Here is an 18,753-nt window from a genome sequence, read left to right as displayed (position 1 = left end):
TTTAATTTCACAATTACCTGATTAATTCCCCAGATTAAAGCAAGGAAATTGACAAATCTGTACCAAATGTTGTCAAAGTATTTTTGAAATTAACTTTTATTCCGAATGTTTTGAGACAGTCTTAGAAAGTTGACACACAAATTACATTGTCAACTTTAATTAAGGTACCTTTTTCTGGAATTGCACATCTTCATTTTCTAGCGCGCAACTGTCTTCTTGAGAGTAATATGATGAAACTGAAGAACTCTCTTTACAACACACACGCCAACTGGGGAGCCTGTAAAACATCCGCCACCACCACCAAAAAAAAAAAAAAAAAAAGAAGAAGAAGGAAAAGTTGTTAAGCTATGGGCTAGAATTTGAGGCAATAAACACACAGATGGTTCCTATCTAACACCCTTAAGAATTTAATGATGACAAATGTATATAAGGGTTTTTATTTAATGCCCTAAGAAAAACAGACTGTTACCAGCATTCCAAGTGAGGCACTATGAATTTCATGAAAGTAATACAGGAAAGACTGCACAAGAGGAGTCTGTGCTCATTTATCACAGAAGGAACAGAGAAGGTTGTTAAAGAGCTAACAACCTCCTCAGAAAGCACCGGATGCCAATGATACTCTAAATTCTACCAAACTGTTAAGAACAAGTAACTCAAAACTACCTAAACTCTTTCAAAGTATAGAAGTAAGCTTCTAGTTATTTTTATATGGGGAACATAACAGTGACATCAACAGTAACATAAATAGCACACACACGTGAATACCACAGGTTAATAATACTTGTGAAATCAGACACAAAACTTCTAAAGAAGACAATAAAAAAGGCTCTAGGAACACAGCAAAGAAATAACGTACTACTGTTATGATCAGCTCTGATATTCAAAAGTGGTTTAATATAACAAAACCTATTCATTTCATTTGCTAAGTAAAACCATCTTATGATTAACTCCATAAGCGCTGAAAGACATCGGATAAACTTACACATCCACCAAGTCAATAAAACAAGTAGATACATAACATGGGAAAGTTATAAGCATAATACACATGCCTAAAAGCCAATACTTAATGAAGAAAACTAAAAATACCCCTATTTATAAGATCTCAAACAAGACAACAATATCCATTATCACTAGTATTACACAATAAAAGAAGACAAAGGAGGTGTAAAAATGGAAAAGGAGACAGTAAATTATCATTAACTGTAGATAACGACTTTACATAGGTGGAAAACTCAAAAAGAAATCACCTACTAAAGGAAGTCTTGGGTACAAAAATTATATTCCTAGGTATAAAATTAAGAAAAAAATCAACAGACTCTCTACTCAAACCATCACCACCAGTTATAAGATGTAACAGAAGAAAAGTCTGCATTTACAATAGAAACAACAAAATACTAAACATAAACTTAGCAAGTACTATTAAGTAGAACTGTTTGAAACTGCAAATATTAGGCAATTCTTTAACTTGAAAAATAACTCAATTTTACACAATTCAAGCTAATTTATATGGAAGACTGGAAAACCACATTCCGAAGAGGTGAAAAAGGAGACTGTGTTTTAAATAGATAGGCTGACTCTAAAAGTTCATGTAAACAGTAAGAACAGTCAAGAAGCTTTTAATGTGAGGCAACCAGATGTCAATGAAACCACAATAATCACAACACCATGGTACTGAGATGGGAGAGGGAAAGGGTATCCTCAGGGTGACTGGACAGAGAAATCCCAGGATGACAGCTGTACACAAAGGACAGAAGGCAACCATCTAAGGTGGAGGTTTTCAGCTCTCGAAGAGCCTGCTTTAGGAGGATGAAATTGACAGAGCACTTGATAGGTCTTTAAAAATCTCAAGTACAGATTTCATAACTGGCAGATAGTTTGTAATCAAATAGAAAAATAAGCAACCTTAATAAAATAAGACAAATATTAGTTCTAGGAAAAAGGAAAAGTAGTACAGAAAAGGAAACATAATCATGTTATAATAGTACATGGCTCAGCTGTGAATGGCATTTATAGTCATAATAAAAATAATGAACACTGATCTAACTCAAATATGACACAACTACTTTATTACCAGCGTGTAGTTAAGAGAATCTGATCATCTGCAATAGAATAATACCTAAAACTGACATTAAAGCAATTCATTTAGAGACAAAGAAATAAATATAAAATTAATCCCTTGGAAAGGGAAAATGGGGAAAGGGAATGGACTCTTTGCAAAATCATATAAACAAAAAACCTTTTAGAGCTATCCGATAAAAACTAAAACTAAAAAAATAAAGAGGGAGAATAGCAAGGTACATAATAATCTGTACATATATTATGCTACTATGTGTGTACATGTGTACTAAAGGTATTTGTGTGCATAAATGTCTCTGAAAGAACTAAAAAGAAAAGCACCACCATGGTTGCCTCTGGGGAGGAAAACTGGGTGGCTGGGTGACAAAGGCAATACAAAGATACCTTTCATTCTGTAATATTGTGTCTTTTGAATTTTGAACCGCAAGAATATATTGCATATTCAAAAACTTCATATACATATATCATTACTCATTTAATATTCCTTTATTGACAGACTTTTGTATTGTTTCTCAGCTGTCTGTATGCGTGCATGTGTGTTTCCAGGTGCATTTGCATGTATGTAAATATACATTTGAGACAGCAAAATGTTTCTGATATCCAAAACTGTGGGTATTGGAATTTTGGTGATTACACCTCTCTGGAAAGAGACCATATTCACCAAGTCTCCCTATCAGGAATTCCCGGATCATCTTGTAAAGACTCACACTGGAGTTTCTGTGCAGAGGACCCAGGCTCCAGCTGTGGCCACCACATAATTTATACAAGAACAATAAAGTGAAGTGGGCCTGTTAAAATAAACAAACAAACAAAAAGGGAAGAAAATCTTGCAGCAACCATCAAGTCAGTTAACAAATTTCAAAAATAAAAATAATTAGATCAAATTTCAGCTGATAAAAAGTTAGAATGACATAATATTAAAAAATGTATCCAAGAGCCGAAATTGTCACATAACTTCCTCAAGGCCTTTAAACATCAACAACTCTGGTCTCCGGAAAATAATCATTAGGGTCTGATGAGAGGTGGAAAGCAAAAAAAAAACAAAAAACAATTTAAGATGGACTAGCATTCCAAGAAAGAACATGTCTAGAGTGAGCATGGCTATCTTTCACTGTTCTTCTTTTATTTAACTGTTTTCTAAAGAAGTGATTCAGAACAAATATTATATAAACAAATGAATTACCACCCCCATAAACTATGTTATGGTGTAAAATTACAATTGCTACTACAATCTACAGGCAACAGATTTCAAGTCATGACCAATGATGTTGAATTTGCTACCCATAATTAATGGAGGAAAAAAGATAAAACTTCATAAAAGGGATATAGTAGTGAAAATCTTCCCATTCCTTCTGGAGTCACAACAATGCAGGTGTCCAGCAATGATCTGCAGTGGTGGATGATACTAAAATATACAGTCAACCATGACAGTTAATTGGCCTAGAGCAATGGTTCAAAGAATAAGGACGAGAATCACACAGTCTGTACGACCTAGGGTAGGTTCATTAAACAAATATTTATTTATCTGTGCCTATTTTCTTCAAAATAATATTACCTATTTCATGGGAATGTTTGAGGATTCAATGAGAAATCTGGACAGCATATAGTAAACACACACTATAAGGCATTAAAATGCTTAGTAAAAAAAAATATTTTAGATTCTAAGAGAAGGAATAAAAATAGGTGCTTTTGTCTGTGAACACGGTCCAGTGAGAATAACAAACTGATGGAGATTGCTTCGAGGTAACTTTTACTTTTGAATTATTCCCTTACTCTTTCATCCTCTACCCACTGCTGATCAGATATAAAACTATTATAAAATGTCCTTGACACTCAAATTTTACCCTATCCTATAATTTCTACAACATTGAACAATTAATTGAAAAAAACGTATTTTAGAGACTTGTATTTGCACATGGTTTCTAGGGCAATTTACTGGATTATGTTGTTAAATGCTGAGTTCTGGCCTTGACATGAACAGAATTATACTAAAGAATTTAAATCAGTGCGTCATTAGTTAGGTTGGTAACCTGCACGTGGAAATATCTCCATACAAATGCCTTCAAAAATGTGTTCTTTTACTGAAGTATTTATAAGTGAAACTATAGAATGTCTTAGTTTAAAAACACTCTGCAAGACATATGCTTAATGTATATTAATAAACTACATATGTATTCATCTATTTTAATGAGAAATATTTATTTGCCTATTAATTTCTACAAAACCTCTCTCATATATGGTCCTAATGATTTCTAGATTAAAAACAAACAAACAAAAAACCCTACAGGTACAGAAGGAATGAATGCCTGCATCCAAATGACACTGAATAAAATGTATGCCTAGGTTCAAAGGGCATACTTTAGGAACTTGAATCTTTTCTTAAACCCGATTGCTTTCATTTTAAATTATATTTCTATTTTACATTATTTTTTTTTTTCTTGAAGCAAACTTTTCCACTTGAATGTGTAGTGACTGAAGTTTGTCTTATAGTGGCAACCTAGAATCTAATATTGCCAGGCATCTGAGGTTTTAAAGGGTATGAGACCATGGTGAAGGTTTAAGTGTTAGGGGAGAAGACGTATCAATCAGTTCCTACCAAAGGGAACAATATCAGGAACATTTTTCCAGAGGAAATAGCAACTAAATTACATTGACTGCCAAGAAAGACTTCATTAAGGAGGGAGAAAGCATTCTTTAACCCGAAATAACTGAGGAAACACCATGTTTTAATGATACTAATGGCCTTAGAATGGTAGCATTTTACATCTGTCAAGCAGAAAAATATTGCACTGGCTATCTTTAACCATTGCTTTTTATAATCCTATCAAATAAATCTAACAAAACAATGCAATAATAAATCTGGGACACATTAATATATAACAAAGAATACGCAAATATGCAAATGAACCAAGTCTAGTAATTGTGGGGTTGGAGGCAAAACTAAATTGCAGTCTGTCAAACTTTCAAATGAGTTAAAGTTGTTTCCCTCTGAATTATGTAGAAGAAACTACATAAAGCACTCAAGACTACCTAATAGGTACCAGATATTATGTTACATACAGAGCCTTGTTAGAAAATGTTAGGTATAATTTTCAATTTATTAAAAATTTACCTAAAGATATATTGACAAAACATAATAAACAAAGTAGCAATTTTAATTAAATAGACAAAATTGAGTTTAATTGAAAAACATTAATGTCACTAAGAGAGAAATTATTATCTATTGGTAAAAAGATATAATGATTATAAATATATATTCACCTAACAAAATCACTTCAAAATATGTAAAACAACTACTGACAAAGCTAAAGGTGAGAAGAAAATAATAAAAAATTATGGCTGCCTATTTTAAATTACCTCTTACAAAACAGATGGATAAAACCTAAGGAAACATGAAATTTATATATAAGAAACAAGCTTGATCAAATATACAGAACTTTGTAACAAATACAAATTAAACATTCTTTTCAAGCACACATGGAATATTTCCGAAATACTGACCACACACTAAATCTTCAAATTCCAAAAACTCAAGATCTAATAAACTATACTCTCTAACCACATTGCAACAAAATTTGAAATAAAAAGATAGCTAACAACATCCTAATCTTGGAAACAAAAATTATGCAGCAGAATAACCCTTTCAGTTAAAGAGGAAACAATAAGACATATTAAGAAATATACCGGAAGACTAGAGGTCAAAATTGGGGGAATAGAGATAAAACACAGCAGAAAAAGTACGCTTTTGAACACAACTAAAGACAAACACTGTAAACATAAGAATTAATCTTTCAACTCAAAAGGATAAAAGACACATTATAAATCCAAAGAAAAAAGGAAGGCTATAGGGCAGAAATCACTGAAAGAGAAAACAAACAAAAGGCAAAGATGAAGGAAACCAAAAGCTGGTTCTTTGGAAAAAATATTAAAAAGGCAAACCTCTGGGAAAACCAACTAAGGAGAGCTGGTGATGCAAATTAACAAAATATGATATAAACACATGAAATAACCCCAGATAAAACAGATTTTTAATTACAAAACATTACAAACTATATATTTGTATACGTGTGTGTATATATACGTATATATACATATACATATACGTGTATATATCTATACGTATATATACATATACATATACATGCATATATATATATACATATATATATATATATCAATGTACTTTAAAACTTAGGAAAAATGGGTATTTCTAGGAAAGTAACAAAATTGGCACAAAGTATACAAAATTGGAATAAACTAATACTAAAGAAATTTGAGTGGATTCATCAATTCCTCACATAGAGAAGGGGGAAATCCCAACCCAGTTTTTTCTTTTTCACTTTTTATTTGGAAATAATTTCAAACTTTTAGAAGAACTGCCAGTATAGTACATTCACATTTTACCGTATCAACCTATTGTTAGCATGTTACCCATTTGTTCCATCCTTTGCCATATGCTCACTGCACACACACTTGCTCAGCCTCCCTCTCTCCCCTTTGCCATGTAATTTATCTCTGACCATCATAATATGTATTTCCACAGAATAAGGATATTCTCTTACATAACCACACTACAGTTGGTTACCAACTTCAGTAAACGTTACACTGACACAATACTTTATCATTCATATGCAATTCTGTCAATTAACCCAATAATAGCCTTACAGCATCCCCACTCCCCCACCCCAAGTACTGAATTGAGTCTAAGATTTTGCCCAGCATGTTCAGCCACCTTTAACTTGAAATAGTTCTTGGACTTTATCTTATGTGGCACTGACATTTTTGAAGAACACAGTCCTTTTATCTTTATAATAAATAGTGTGATCGTTAGTTGAGATTTATCTGATGTTTCATCATGACCAGATCCAGGTTATGTATTCCTGCCGATGCTGTATCTTTCTCCGGGTCATGCATCCAGAAGGAGCATATAATATCCATTTGTTTCAGCACTTGCAATTCCACTGCTAGGTACTTCTCAAAAAAAAAGAAAACTAAGTCCACAAAAAGCCGTGTACAAAAATATCCCCAGCAGCTATTACTCCTAATAGGCAAAAGCTGGAAGCAGCCCAGATGTCCAACAACAGGAGAATAAACAGACTATAGTATATTCATACAATGTACTTACTACTTTCAACAAAAAGGAACAAATTACTGATGAATGAAACAACATGAATGAATCTTGGAAACATTACCCTGAGTGAAAGAACCCAAGCGCAAGAATAAACACTGCATAATTATTCCATTTATATGAAGTTCCAGAATTAGCAAAACTAATCATGATGTTAGACATCAAATCACTGGTTGTATTTTGGGGGATTTGCTAGAAAGGGACACAAGCGAACATTCTGGGGTGATGGAAACGTTCTATAGGTTGATGGAGTGTGGGTTAATTAGATGTACACATTTGTCAAAACTAATCCAACTATATGTAGTTAACACATGTGTACTTCATTGTATGTAAACTATCTCAATTTAAAAACATTAAGAAACAAAAGTCAATATTTTCCTCCCCAGTAATAATAGAAAATAGACTACTAGCAATAAAAAATTATAAAATAATTTAGAAATTAATCTAAATAATACACAATGATTTATAACTCTAGTAATAATCATAAAATGAAGAGATAAGTAAATGAAGACCTAGTATGTTCACAGGGAATGCTGGTGACAGCAATGTAAAGACAGTAATTCTCTCCAAAGTAATTCATCACTCAAATATAACTCCTATCAAATACCTGAAGGATCCTATTGTTCTAAATATTAATATGATATAGAAAAAAACTGGTCCAAGAATAACTACATTAACCAAAAAAACAAAGGCATGTGGTTCACCTTGCCAGATCATTAAATTTACTGCAAAACCACTCTAGACGATAGGACTAGGAGGCCAAAGACAGGCAACTGGAACAGAATACTCCCGACGCATTTGTTGGCCCAAAGTCTCTTTAAAAGCAGCCTACACACAAAGTGCTCCATCAATACCTACTGAAGGAGTGGATAACGCCAGGCCTTTCTGAAGCCATCCACAACATCACTAACTGCTAGAATTCATTTTAATAATGATCTTAGCAACTAAAGCAAGTAAAAAAAAAGTGGTAAGTGGAAAAAAGTAGGAAAAAGAATGAGATTGATAGCATTATACCATTTATGTAAATGTTAAAACACAAAAAATATTACTTTGGAAAAAAACACATCTAAATAAATACACAAATATTGACTGGAAAAACCCATCAAATATATTCTAAGGTAAATGCCTAAAATGGGGGTACCTAGGAGTGAAACTGAAGATAGAAGATAAAATAGTAATGACGTAAAGTGGAGCAAAAAAGGGTACCCATGCAGAATGTGGCATCAACTAAGTATGAACAACCCAATCCTAAGCATCTGATGTCTCTAGAAGAGAACACAGTCATTTTTTTAATTTGCCAAGACCTTTAAAGTATTAATCCAACTTTTACAAATACAGAAACTGAAGTTCAGAAGGACACTTGCCCATTAAACTTGTGACTGCAAACGTAGAACCAGCTATCTCCAAAACCTACAACCTTGCTGTATTGCTGTATTTCATATTTAATATTCTCGGACCAACAGATGAAGGAAAAGGTGAGAAAACACTGACCCACTCACTCAAGAACTGATGCTATTAGTCAAGGCTGTCAGAGCGTAACAAACATGTAAGAATGGTCACAAAGGAGAAGCAACGTTTACGCAGGATTTAGACAGCGACAACGCGTGGTAAAGATGCAGCTTCGCAGTGTACTGGCCAGGCCATGGCCTTGCTCCTTTTCCTTCACCCTCGTCCACCATCTCCGGTTTATTTCACGTCGAACTTACGCAATCCATTTCTCCATGCCTGTTATGATTACCTTAGCTCAAGCCCTTAGCTCTTTTCTCTTACCTAAAGCAACCCCTACTTTCTAGCTTGTTACCCCCTGCAATTCAATCTTTCACACCATTGCCACAAACCTAATACTAAATTATCAGGATACCATTCCCCCACTTAAGACCTTTTACAGACTCCACATGACAAAATTCAAGCTTCCCTGAAATGATAGCTAAAAATCTGTAAAATTCTTCTACTGCCTAAGTCTTCAGCTTTGTAATCCCTGCCACTTCCTGCCTCCCACTTTATGCCGCAGTGTACAGAACTACTGTGTGTTCCTTGAACACGTATCATGCTGTCTCACTCTTCCAAGTCTCTGGCTCACTGTTCCCTCTTCCAACGTCCCGCCTCTGCTTCCACTCCCCACCATCTAAAACCTGACTAATTCTTATCACTCTTCTTCTGGGGGCAGGAACCAACTAGTTAGGAACTCGGAGACGTCCCCTGTTTCCACAAGCTGGGTTTGGTGACCCTCCTCTAAATTCCCACAGCCCTCGGCATATCTCTATCTGAGCATTTACTACAACTCTGAACTAAAATGAACCGTTTCTATTTGTTTCTCACACAACGCTGAGCACATTTAGGCCAGAGAATGTACTGCCCTGTCCTCAGTGATCTACTGAGCTCTTCCTTTCACTGGATTGGAACAGCTTTTGACAACATCTTAGAAAAGAGACAGTCCAGTAATCAGAGACTTCGTGGTAAAAGAAAGAACTGAACTGGGCAATGAAGAATTGCTTCTTAAACATAAGTACAAATCTAATCCCCAGTACAGAAACACAGCGCCCGTCATTGAATTGGGGCAGTGTGTTAAGTAATGCCCTGCCCACGTCCCCCTCCAAAACAAGGCATTCCAGGAAAGATAACTACATGAAACACGGAGGTGGGAAAGTACAGTGAAAATTATGGGGGTTTTTGTTTTCTTTTCTTTTTAAAAACATTATTGCCTGAAAACTTGAAAAAAAATTAACTGAAATTCTATGAAGTACTGAGAGACTTGTGGGAAATGGGTAAATAATATGGAAGTGACTTTGGTCAAAAATTGGTAATAAAACCAGACCAAAAGATCACTGGGCCTCCACTGCCTTTGCTTAATAAGCACCCTGCTTTTTTTCAATCACAATGTATTAAAAGACAGACTCTTCTTAATCTATTATCAGCTTGGGGGCTCTTTTCACGTTGCTTCTATTCTGCTAGGTCTACCTGCTGGTAGGAAGAGGTCACACTGTGCCCCTCTCTCCTCCCAGTTTGTCTTCTATTTGGTTGCCTCAGTAGTCCCAGTGAAATCACATGGAAATGGAGAGCTGAGCTGAAGAAAACTCTATATCCCAGTGTTGGCTTCTAATCAAACCTTTAGGTTTCTGAAGTTCTGCTCTTTAATCTTCACTTTGACATAGATCGATCGATCTTGGGTTCTCTTAGCTTAAATATTCCACATATCAAAATCTAGTAGAGGAATGGTTCATTAAATTGGCCTATACTCGTAAGTTCATAGATCCAACATGGGGAAGCACTTAATAAACAATGTGGAATGTTCTGTTTTAACATCTTAATATACCATTAGAATTCAGCCAATACAATTTGTCCTCATCGCTGCTGGAATTAATCACATAGTAAACTTACTTGGTGATGATACAGTTTAAGAAATTGCATAAGGTATTACTTAGCCTATAAAACTCAAGTCACAATACCTTTGCTACTTTAATTTCCAATTTGAAACTACAAAGATAGTCCCCAAATAAACAACTACTTGGCTAACGGTTAACCATGCTACAACAGAAAGCCTATCTAAGGAACAATGGAAAAGAAAGCTACAAAAGTAGGTTTGGCCCAGACTTTAGGGCTTTAACGTGAGGGTTTAAACGTTTACCCTTCAGGCGAAAAGGGAGCCTCTGAAAGATGTTTCAGCAAGGGACGGACAGATCCAAAGCTGTGTGTCGGTGAGACAAACCTAGCGGCACCATGCAGAACGGGCTGAAGCACACACCCTCTTCTACCTGTTCTGGCTGCAAACCAATGTGTGAGAACTCACACCCACCAGCTCTCGAAAATACCTCCGATTTCCACTCCCAAAAGCTTATCAATCACTTCCCCCCTTTGGAAAACAAGGCCCTTTTCTCAGTTTTCACGCTTTTCAGCCTTATCTGAGACACTTTATATTGCTGACCATTCAAATTGCCTCTTTAAACCTCTTTCCATCTTTCACTTCAAACCAGCTTCCTCCTCCACTTCTGAGCTCTACCTACTTTGCGTGGCACCTTTCCTTATTCTAAGTATATGCACAAGCTCCCTGCTCAGCCAAACATTGTTTCAAAAATGATCTAAGAGGGCAACTCCAGCCCAAATCTTGTCTGCACTGAAGTCTAGATTTTTAAGTGCCTATAGAACGTCTCCAGCTGGGTATTCCACTCACCTGAACTAACAGCACCTTCTCCCTGCAAATCCTTTACAACTTTTCCATTTCTTTTTGAACTTCCAATTCTCCCAATTGCCCCCGTTTCAAAAATTTAGCTTTTCTTCTCTCTTTGAAATTGATTTCAGATTCATAATTTTAGACGCTAGAATGTATTCTCTTAACCACAGGAGGCTCCAAGAGAGCAGCTACTTTGCTTTATCCACCAGAATCTTGCACAAGCCGACAAGAAAATGGCAGGGCTAAGATCTGTAACCACTACAAGCAATTCTTTACCCACACAGTGATGTAAAATAATCTAGTCAGTCTCACCAAAAATTACTATTTTTTTGATGAGAGCAAAAAGGTAGTTAACAGAAAGTGTTAAGATTGCTTGTTTTCTCTCTCATCTTTCTTAAACGTCTCAATGGTGTGATTTGCTATGTATACTAATATATTGGCACATGTATGTAACTTATAAACAATTAAGTATTAAAGGTACATGCAGAAGGTTTTACTGATTGGCGGGCACACTCAAAAAATTCTGAATATCCACTGTTTAAGGCACAGACCAAATCTTTTTCCTCTTTCTAGTGACGTCAATCTTCCCAGTTTGCCAGGACTGAGGGGGGTATATTAGGCTGCATAATGGTCCCCCAAGATGTCGAGTCCTAATCTCTGAATATGTTACTTTATATAGTAGAAAGGTCTTTGCAGATGTGATTAGATTAAGGGTTTTGAGATGGAGAGATAATCCTGATTGTCTAGGTGGCTCAACACATAATAATCTCAGGAGTCCTGGGAAAAGGAAGCAGAGGGATCTGAGTCAGTAGCAGAGGTGAGGACTGAAGTGAGACGATGTGACGATGTGACGAAGGACCCACAGAACAAAGGAAGCCCCTGGAAGCTGAGAAAGTCAAGAAGCAGAGTCTTCCCCTCAGAGCAGCAAGAAGGAACCAGCCCTGCCGACACCTTGACTTTAGCCCAGTTAAGACTAATTTTGGACTTCTGACTCCCAGAACTATAAAATAATAAATGTGTGCTGTTTTAAGCCGTTAAATATTTGGTAACTCGTCACTGCTGCAATACGAAACTAATACAGGGGATTCTGGGGACGTGGGATCTCAGTGGGAAAACTAGAAGTTGGTCACCGTATTGTCAGGTTTTCGATGCCCAAAACATCTGGTACATAACATGCATGAGAAAAAAAAATCTTTGTTGAATGATTTTATGATGAAATATGTAGATAATATATATACCCTTACTGTTTTACAAAGATCTGTCTGATGTGTCATCTCATTTCATCCTCCTAAGAACCCTGTGAGGTGTGAATGAATCAGTCTTCCCACTTTTAGGACGTAATAATTAAGATTCAAAGAAATTACATGACATGTGCAAGGATGCACACCTAGGCAGCAGTGGAGCCACCACATACAGGCCTTCAGACCTCATGCCAAAGGGTCTCAACAGTCAGCATCCTCTGCTGCAGATCAGGCTGCCTTATTCAAATCCAAGCTCCAAAACTTAACAGTTGTTTAACCTTAGCCAACCTACTTCTCTACATCCTTAACTACTAAATGCAAAATGAGGTTAAAATAATACTTCTGCCGTAGGGTTGTTGTGAAGATTAAAGGTGCTAAAATGTGTAAAGTACACAACCCAGACTGGCACAGAGATAGTTGACAATAAATATCAGCTATCACATTATCATGTTTCCCTGAAAATAAGATCGGGTGTTATATTAATTTTTGCTCCGAAAGACGCCTTAGGGCTTATGTTCAGGGGATGTCATCCTGAAAAATCATGCTAGGGCTTATTTTCCAGTTAGGTCTTATTTTCGGGGAAACATGTTATTCCGTGCTACAGCTACAGTACATTTATACCTAAAATTCTCTGTACTACTTGATAAAGAATTACAAAAAGTATGCAAAAGTAAAATATAGCAACTGGAATGAATAATAAGATGGATAGGACTGTTTTCTGTGAAAGTAATCTAAGGTTAGGATTCTAGACTGGAAAGACAAAGAAGAGGGGAGACATTCACGATCTCTAAAGGTGTGACAGTATAAATAAGGTCATCACAAAACTCGGTAATATTGGTCGGATGAGGGGCAGAACATTAGAAACTAGAGTATTGTAGTATAAACATACAGCATTCATAAACTGACAAAATAATACATAAAGTTTTGGGACAACTTATGAATGACAAAGACGATAAAAAACGGCTACTAAGAGGAGCTTACTAACTCTTTTGCAAAACTTTTGTCTAACCCTACACTGGCTTTTAGTACCTGTACTGGCTAAAGGGGAAATGTTGGGAAATAACACCCGGGCCAGGCTGCAGCAAAAGTAAGACCTCCAGGCTGGGTCTGTGCTATGATTTCAATATTTTAATTTCCCAAGGAAGAAGAGCCTCAAACGACACAACACACACTTTGCCAGTCCCTACCATGCACCAATCCTCTTCCCCAGTCTCACCACCTTTCCAAAAAAATCTCAAACCTAAATATCCTAATTTAATGCCTTTTAATGGCTTCAGTAAATACTTAAATTTCTCTAAATTTAGCAGTCTGAACAAATCTCGAAATACCCAAATGATTTTTAAGCTAACGTTTCTTAAACTTTTCACTCTTTACTTAAACCCTCAACATCCATTTTTCACTGTGGGAGTCAGAAAACTTGATGAAACTTTATGAGTAGTATTTGCAATACTATGCGGGCTGACGTTTTTCCCCTAACAGATCAAAATCTTCTCACTATTGATATTTAGTAAAGTTGAGAAACCATATTGAGGTTAGCTGAAGCAAAAGATAGCCAGAAATTTCACAAAGTAACAGAAGCATGGTTAATTTAAATCCACAAATGATTTTAAGAACTACATTGTAATACATCTCCACCATCCAATTAATTGTTTTAAAATCATGTTTTAAATCATGTTTAAAGGTACAAACTTGCAACTAGTAGATAAATAAGTCCCAGAGCTCTAATGCACAGTTTAGTGCATTAGATCTTTATTCCCACCACAAAAAAACAATAATGAGGTGACATGAAAGAGGCGCTAACTATGCTACAATGGCAATCATATTACAATTTATAAATGTATCAAATCTACATGTTGTACACCTTAAGTTTACACAATGCTATATGTCAAATATAATAAAAAAAAAAAAAGAAAGAAAACAGAAATACTGGTGCACTTTAAATTTGAATGAAAAATGTAGCCTCTCTGCCCTATCAGCTATTTCAGGAATGGCTGATGAAGAATAATACGGACTAAAGATGGGCAAACTCAAGGAGAAAGAGGAAAGAAAAGCTACATAATCTACACACAACTAAGCAGCCGCCAGAAAGAGGTAGATATGAATACAAAGTTTTGGTATCTCACCTACAAACTTAAATTTAAAAGGCTAAGTGGACTCATCTCCTACATGCACTTCTTGGTACCCAACATGATACGAAAAAGTAGAAGCGGGGGATGACATTGGTCTTATTAAAAAGGTTTAGAACGAAAGGCAAGAGGCCAAACTTCTTGTTCTCTAAACTTCTACCAACCTTCCAATCAAAACCCCTCAACCAGGTGCAACAACTCTACAAATTCAATGTCTTTGGAATCCATTAGTTACCCATAAAAAAAAAAAAAATTCTGTTGGTGTTTTGCAGAAATAAGCTAAACAAGAAACTCAGTTTATCCGGATTTTAATAAACAGCAAATCACTTTGGAGAAGCACCTTTTAAGTCAGCAAATGTCACACATCCCTGAAGAAAGTCCCTAAGGAGGGGGGAAGAATGCCTTTTCCAAGTACAGTGACAGCAATCCTTTGACAAGCTCTCTTTGCTTCCCCCAAAACATGCAAATGTGTCGGGGATTCACTGAAACTCCATAAACTTTAGAGGCGAAGCACTGTCCTCGCCTTTCACACTTACCCTCCCATTACGAAGGGACATTCCCCAAGCGACACCGCCACCAAGTACCGTGCACATTCCACCTGAGACACTTTCTTCTGCACCAGCGGCTTCCCATCACCTATCCCTTCGCAAGGGCTTCGGGGCGCCCCCCAAAGTTCCCAGGAACAGCAGCCCCAAGTGCACCGCAGGCCACAGGCTCCGAGCAACGGCCAGAACCACCGTGTGTACGTTCCTCTCCCCGCCTCCGGACAAGCCGCGGTTTTAAAGTCGCACGTCGGGGACGTCTCACGTCCGACACGCTTTGTGACCTTACCGCACGGCGACAGCAAGGGGCTGGCGGGCCGTGAACCCGAGCGGCATGCCTGGCACCCCCGAACACCCCCGAACACCGCACCGTCCCCGAGGGGCAGGGGACCGGAGTACAAAGGCGCTCCGGGGGTCCCTTCCACCCAGGCACCCCTCTGTCCCCCGTCGTCTCTGTCAATTCCAAGACACACCAGGAAAACCTCCGCGCAGATGCTGCCGGGCCGGTCCCCGGGAGAGTCGCTAAGGAATCGGGGTGTCGCTTCCTAGGGACCGGGGAGGCACTCACCCTAAAAGTCGAGATGATCTGGGGGTGTGACCCGGCTGCTCCCCTCCCCAGCCCTCCCCTCCCGGGAAAATCCCGTGCGGTCGAGCCACTCACCAGACCAGGGAGCACAGAAAGAGGCAGGAGACCAGGGCCAAGGCCCGCCGGTACTTCTTCATCTTCTCCTCCTTCTTCCCCCGGCCAGAAGGCGGCACATCCTCCCGGCAGCCGCCACTGCCGAGGCCAAGATGGAGGAGCCGGCGCCGGAGCGCGAGGATGGGAGCGAGCGTCCTACAGGCTGCGGCGCCGGGGGAGCGGCTCCTCAGGGGCTCGCGTGCCGGCCGCCCTCTCCAAGGGGCCCGCGGCGGCGCCGACAGGGGCGCTTCACAGGACTCCGGGGACTCCCGCGGCCGCTGGCTCGTCCGCGCCCGCCTCCTCCAGCCGCCGCCGCCGCCACTGCCGCCCCATGTCCCCCCCGCCCGTCCCGGCCCTCGCTCCGTGCCTCCGGCGACCAACGGCCGCCGCGTACTCGCCTCCCAACAGCCAATCGCCGACGGGGCCGCGACACCTCACACACAGCTGAGCTGGAAGGAGCCGCGTCATCCACGTCCTGCTGCGCTCACACCCCCACCAGCCCCCGCGCGAGCCACGCCTCCTCTGACGTCTCCATCCCGCCCACCTCAAGTCCCGCCCAGTCAGTGGCCCACGTTCAGGAAGTCGGAGAGGAGCCCGGGGATGTTCTGCCTCCTTCCTTACAACGGCCCGCCCCCTCGCCCGGGACGCGCCGAGTGCGCGCAAGGCCCCTTGGGAGTTGTAGTTTGCTTTCCGGAACCCTCCTTTCCCTTTCGCCGTCCCTGCTAGAATCCCGGAGCTGATGGAGAGGTGTACAGTTTCGCTTCTCACCGCAACACTGGCCAGCTTTGGAATTGTTACACTCAGTTTTCCTCTTTGGGCACAGTTCGTGGGATGGCCTGGAATGACGGTGGGGAAAAAAAGCTATACTAATAAAATTTAAAAGGTGTTTTCCCCGTGTCCATGGGCCCGGCCCATCGAGCTCGCTGCTGATTGGTAGGCGGGAAGGAATGTGCAAAGATTCCGTCTCGCCTGATTGGTTAGGGTGGAAAATCTTTCGCTTCTCCTCCGCCTCCGGGAGAATTTTGCCGCCTGCCAGGTTCTGCTGTTGGGGGCGGCTCGATTGATCTCGATTCTGCTGGATTCCTGCCTTGGGTGTGATGCGATGGCTCCGGAAGGGGGAACTACGGCCTCCGCTGGGGAGCTCCACGTCCTGAGGTTCACGGAAAGCGGGGAAGGAAGGCCGTCGCGTGCACACGCCTGTTGCTACGGTCCCGGGCAAAAGAGTGAACGCTCCTCAATCCTTAGTAAGGAGCAGTGTGCTTACCCAGATTTTCATATCACGGAGGCCCTTTGAAGAGCTCTCAGAAGCTAGTTTAGGGACACTCGGCCTGCAACTCCAAAATGCTTCACCGCTTTTCTTCCCAAGCGCTTTTTGACATAGCTCCCTTCTTCAGATGGTGCATAGTACAGAGGGAGAGGCCCAAGCTTCTGCTCAGGAGAAGAGTTTCGTCTCTGACCTAACGTGTTCCTTCATCTGTCTCTAGTGATACATTCATTTCACACTGTGACACCAAGAGAGAAGTGAGTCGCTACCGAGGGATATTTATTTTATTAGATAAGAAATATAAAACGACAACTCAGTGGTGTTTCCCTTTTGGACTTGACTGTCGGGAGACTCAGACTATCTTGCTCAGAAAGCAGCCAGACAAATGGGGGACTGGAAGCTCCAACTGTCTGTGCTGGTGATATGGCATAATGTTTCGTGTAAAAAATACTTGAAACATGTCATTTAAAGCATGGGCCTCTTATTGCCTATGTAGCCGTAAGAAGAAAAACAACACCACCTTAGTAAAATGCCCATCTAACGCCTAATCTTGAACCATGTCATTTCCTTATCAACCTTCTAAGTTGAATTGGTTGTTAATTGTATTCCCAGGAAACTGAATAATTTAATTTGGCCCACTCTAAAATTCTTCATATAAGTTAACTGAATATTGGAAAAATTCTACAAAGGATGATTTGGTTTTAGAGGCCTTCAGCCTAAAGTACTTTTTTTTCTGGAAATAATTGGGTAACGGTTCCAATGATCTGTTAATGCCACTCTTAATATAGGACAATTAAATCCTTTCATCTCTACTTCTCATTGCAGTAGGCAAGCATTTATTTTGCCCACAAATATGATTAATATGCAAGGTTTTGTCTTTTTAAGGGAGGGGCAATAGGAGGATGGGGATTATTTGACATTCTTCATGTTGGTGAGGAATCCCTTTCCTTTTACTCCAGGAACCAGGCTATTCAAGACAGGGAACAGGTGATCCTCAGTTGGTCCTCAGTAGATCACAACCGAAGAAGTCCTGTTAGAACACATGCTTATCTCAAGTCTAACAAGTTATCAAGTGTCTCTTCCATTTTCTAGCCTCATCCAAACCCATAAGCCTACCCACTGCTTTCTCACCAAAGTCCCTACAATGATCTCTTGGAATATACAGCTAGTAGATAGAACTTTTCTTTTTTCTTTCTTCCTTTTCTTTCTCTTTCCTTTCTTTCTTTCTTTCTTTCTTTCTTTCTTTCTTTCTTTCTTTCTTTCTTTCTTTCTTTCTTTCTTTCTTTCTTTCTTTCTTTCTTTCTTTCTTTCTCTTTCTTCCTTTTTCCAATAGTTGAGGTTTTATTGATACCACTGTGGGAGAGTTGCCATTCACCTAATAATTATTCAATCATTAGCTTTCACTATTTCAATTGATAAATACCCTTTTCTCTTTTTGCTAGCTTCATTTTCATAGTTTTGTTACCAGGAATGATATTGTACCTTGGTTCTTTGTCTTCTTGAAGAAAGGATTCAGTCAGGAGACAGAG

At 39.0% G+C, this 18,753-nt stretch overlaps 1 protein-coding gene across 7 annotated transcripts in view; it reads right to left on the bottom strand.

Moving 5' to 3' along the window:
* The window catches only part of SUCO (SUN domain containing ossification factor), a 60,086-nt gene extending 43,721 nt beyond the window's left edge, over window positions 1-16,365 (bottom strand). For 6 of the 7 annotated variants that reach the window (XR_012492812.1, XM_019719940.2, XM_019722012.2 and 3 more), the window contains exons 1-2: window positions 15,943-16,291; window positions 169-277 (exon numbers count right to left, since the gene is read on the bottom strand). Coding sequence is in view for 6 of the 7 variants with exons in the window: in XM_019719940.2 (XP_019575499.2) it covers window positions 169-277; window positions 15,943-16,004 (171 nt within the window). In the remaining variant the exon portion in view is untranslated. Of the gene's footprint in view, window positions 1-168; window positions 278-15,942 lie in introns of all 7 variants that reach the window. The other variant, XM_019722738.2, reaches the window with a different exon arrangement.
* Between the last annotated feature and the right edge of the window lie 2,388 nt (window positions 16,366-18,753).

Source organism: Rhinolophus sinicus, linkage group LG17, assembly GCF_036562045.2.
Source record: "Rhinolophus sinicus isolate RSC01 linkage group LG17, ASM3656204v1, whole genome shotgun sequence".
Taxonomy (NCBI): domain Eukaryota; kingdom Metazoa; phylum Chordata; class Mammalia; order Chiroptera; family Rhinolophidae; genus Rhinolophus; species Rhinolophus sinicus.
The sequence above is the reverse complement of the archived record's forward strand: the minus strand, read 5'-3'. Positions and strand labels throughout refer to the sequence as shown.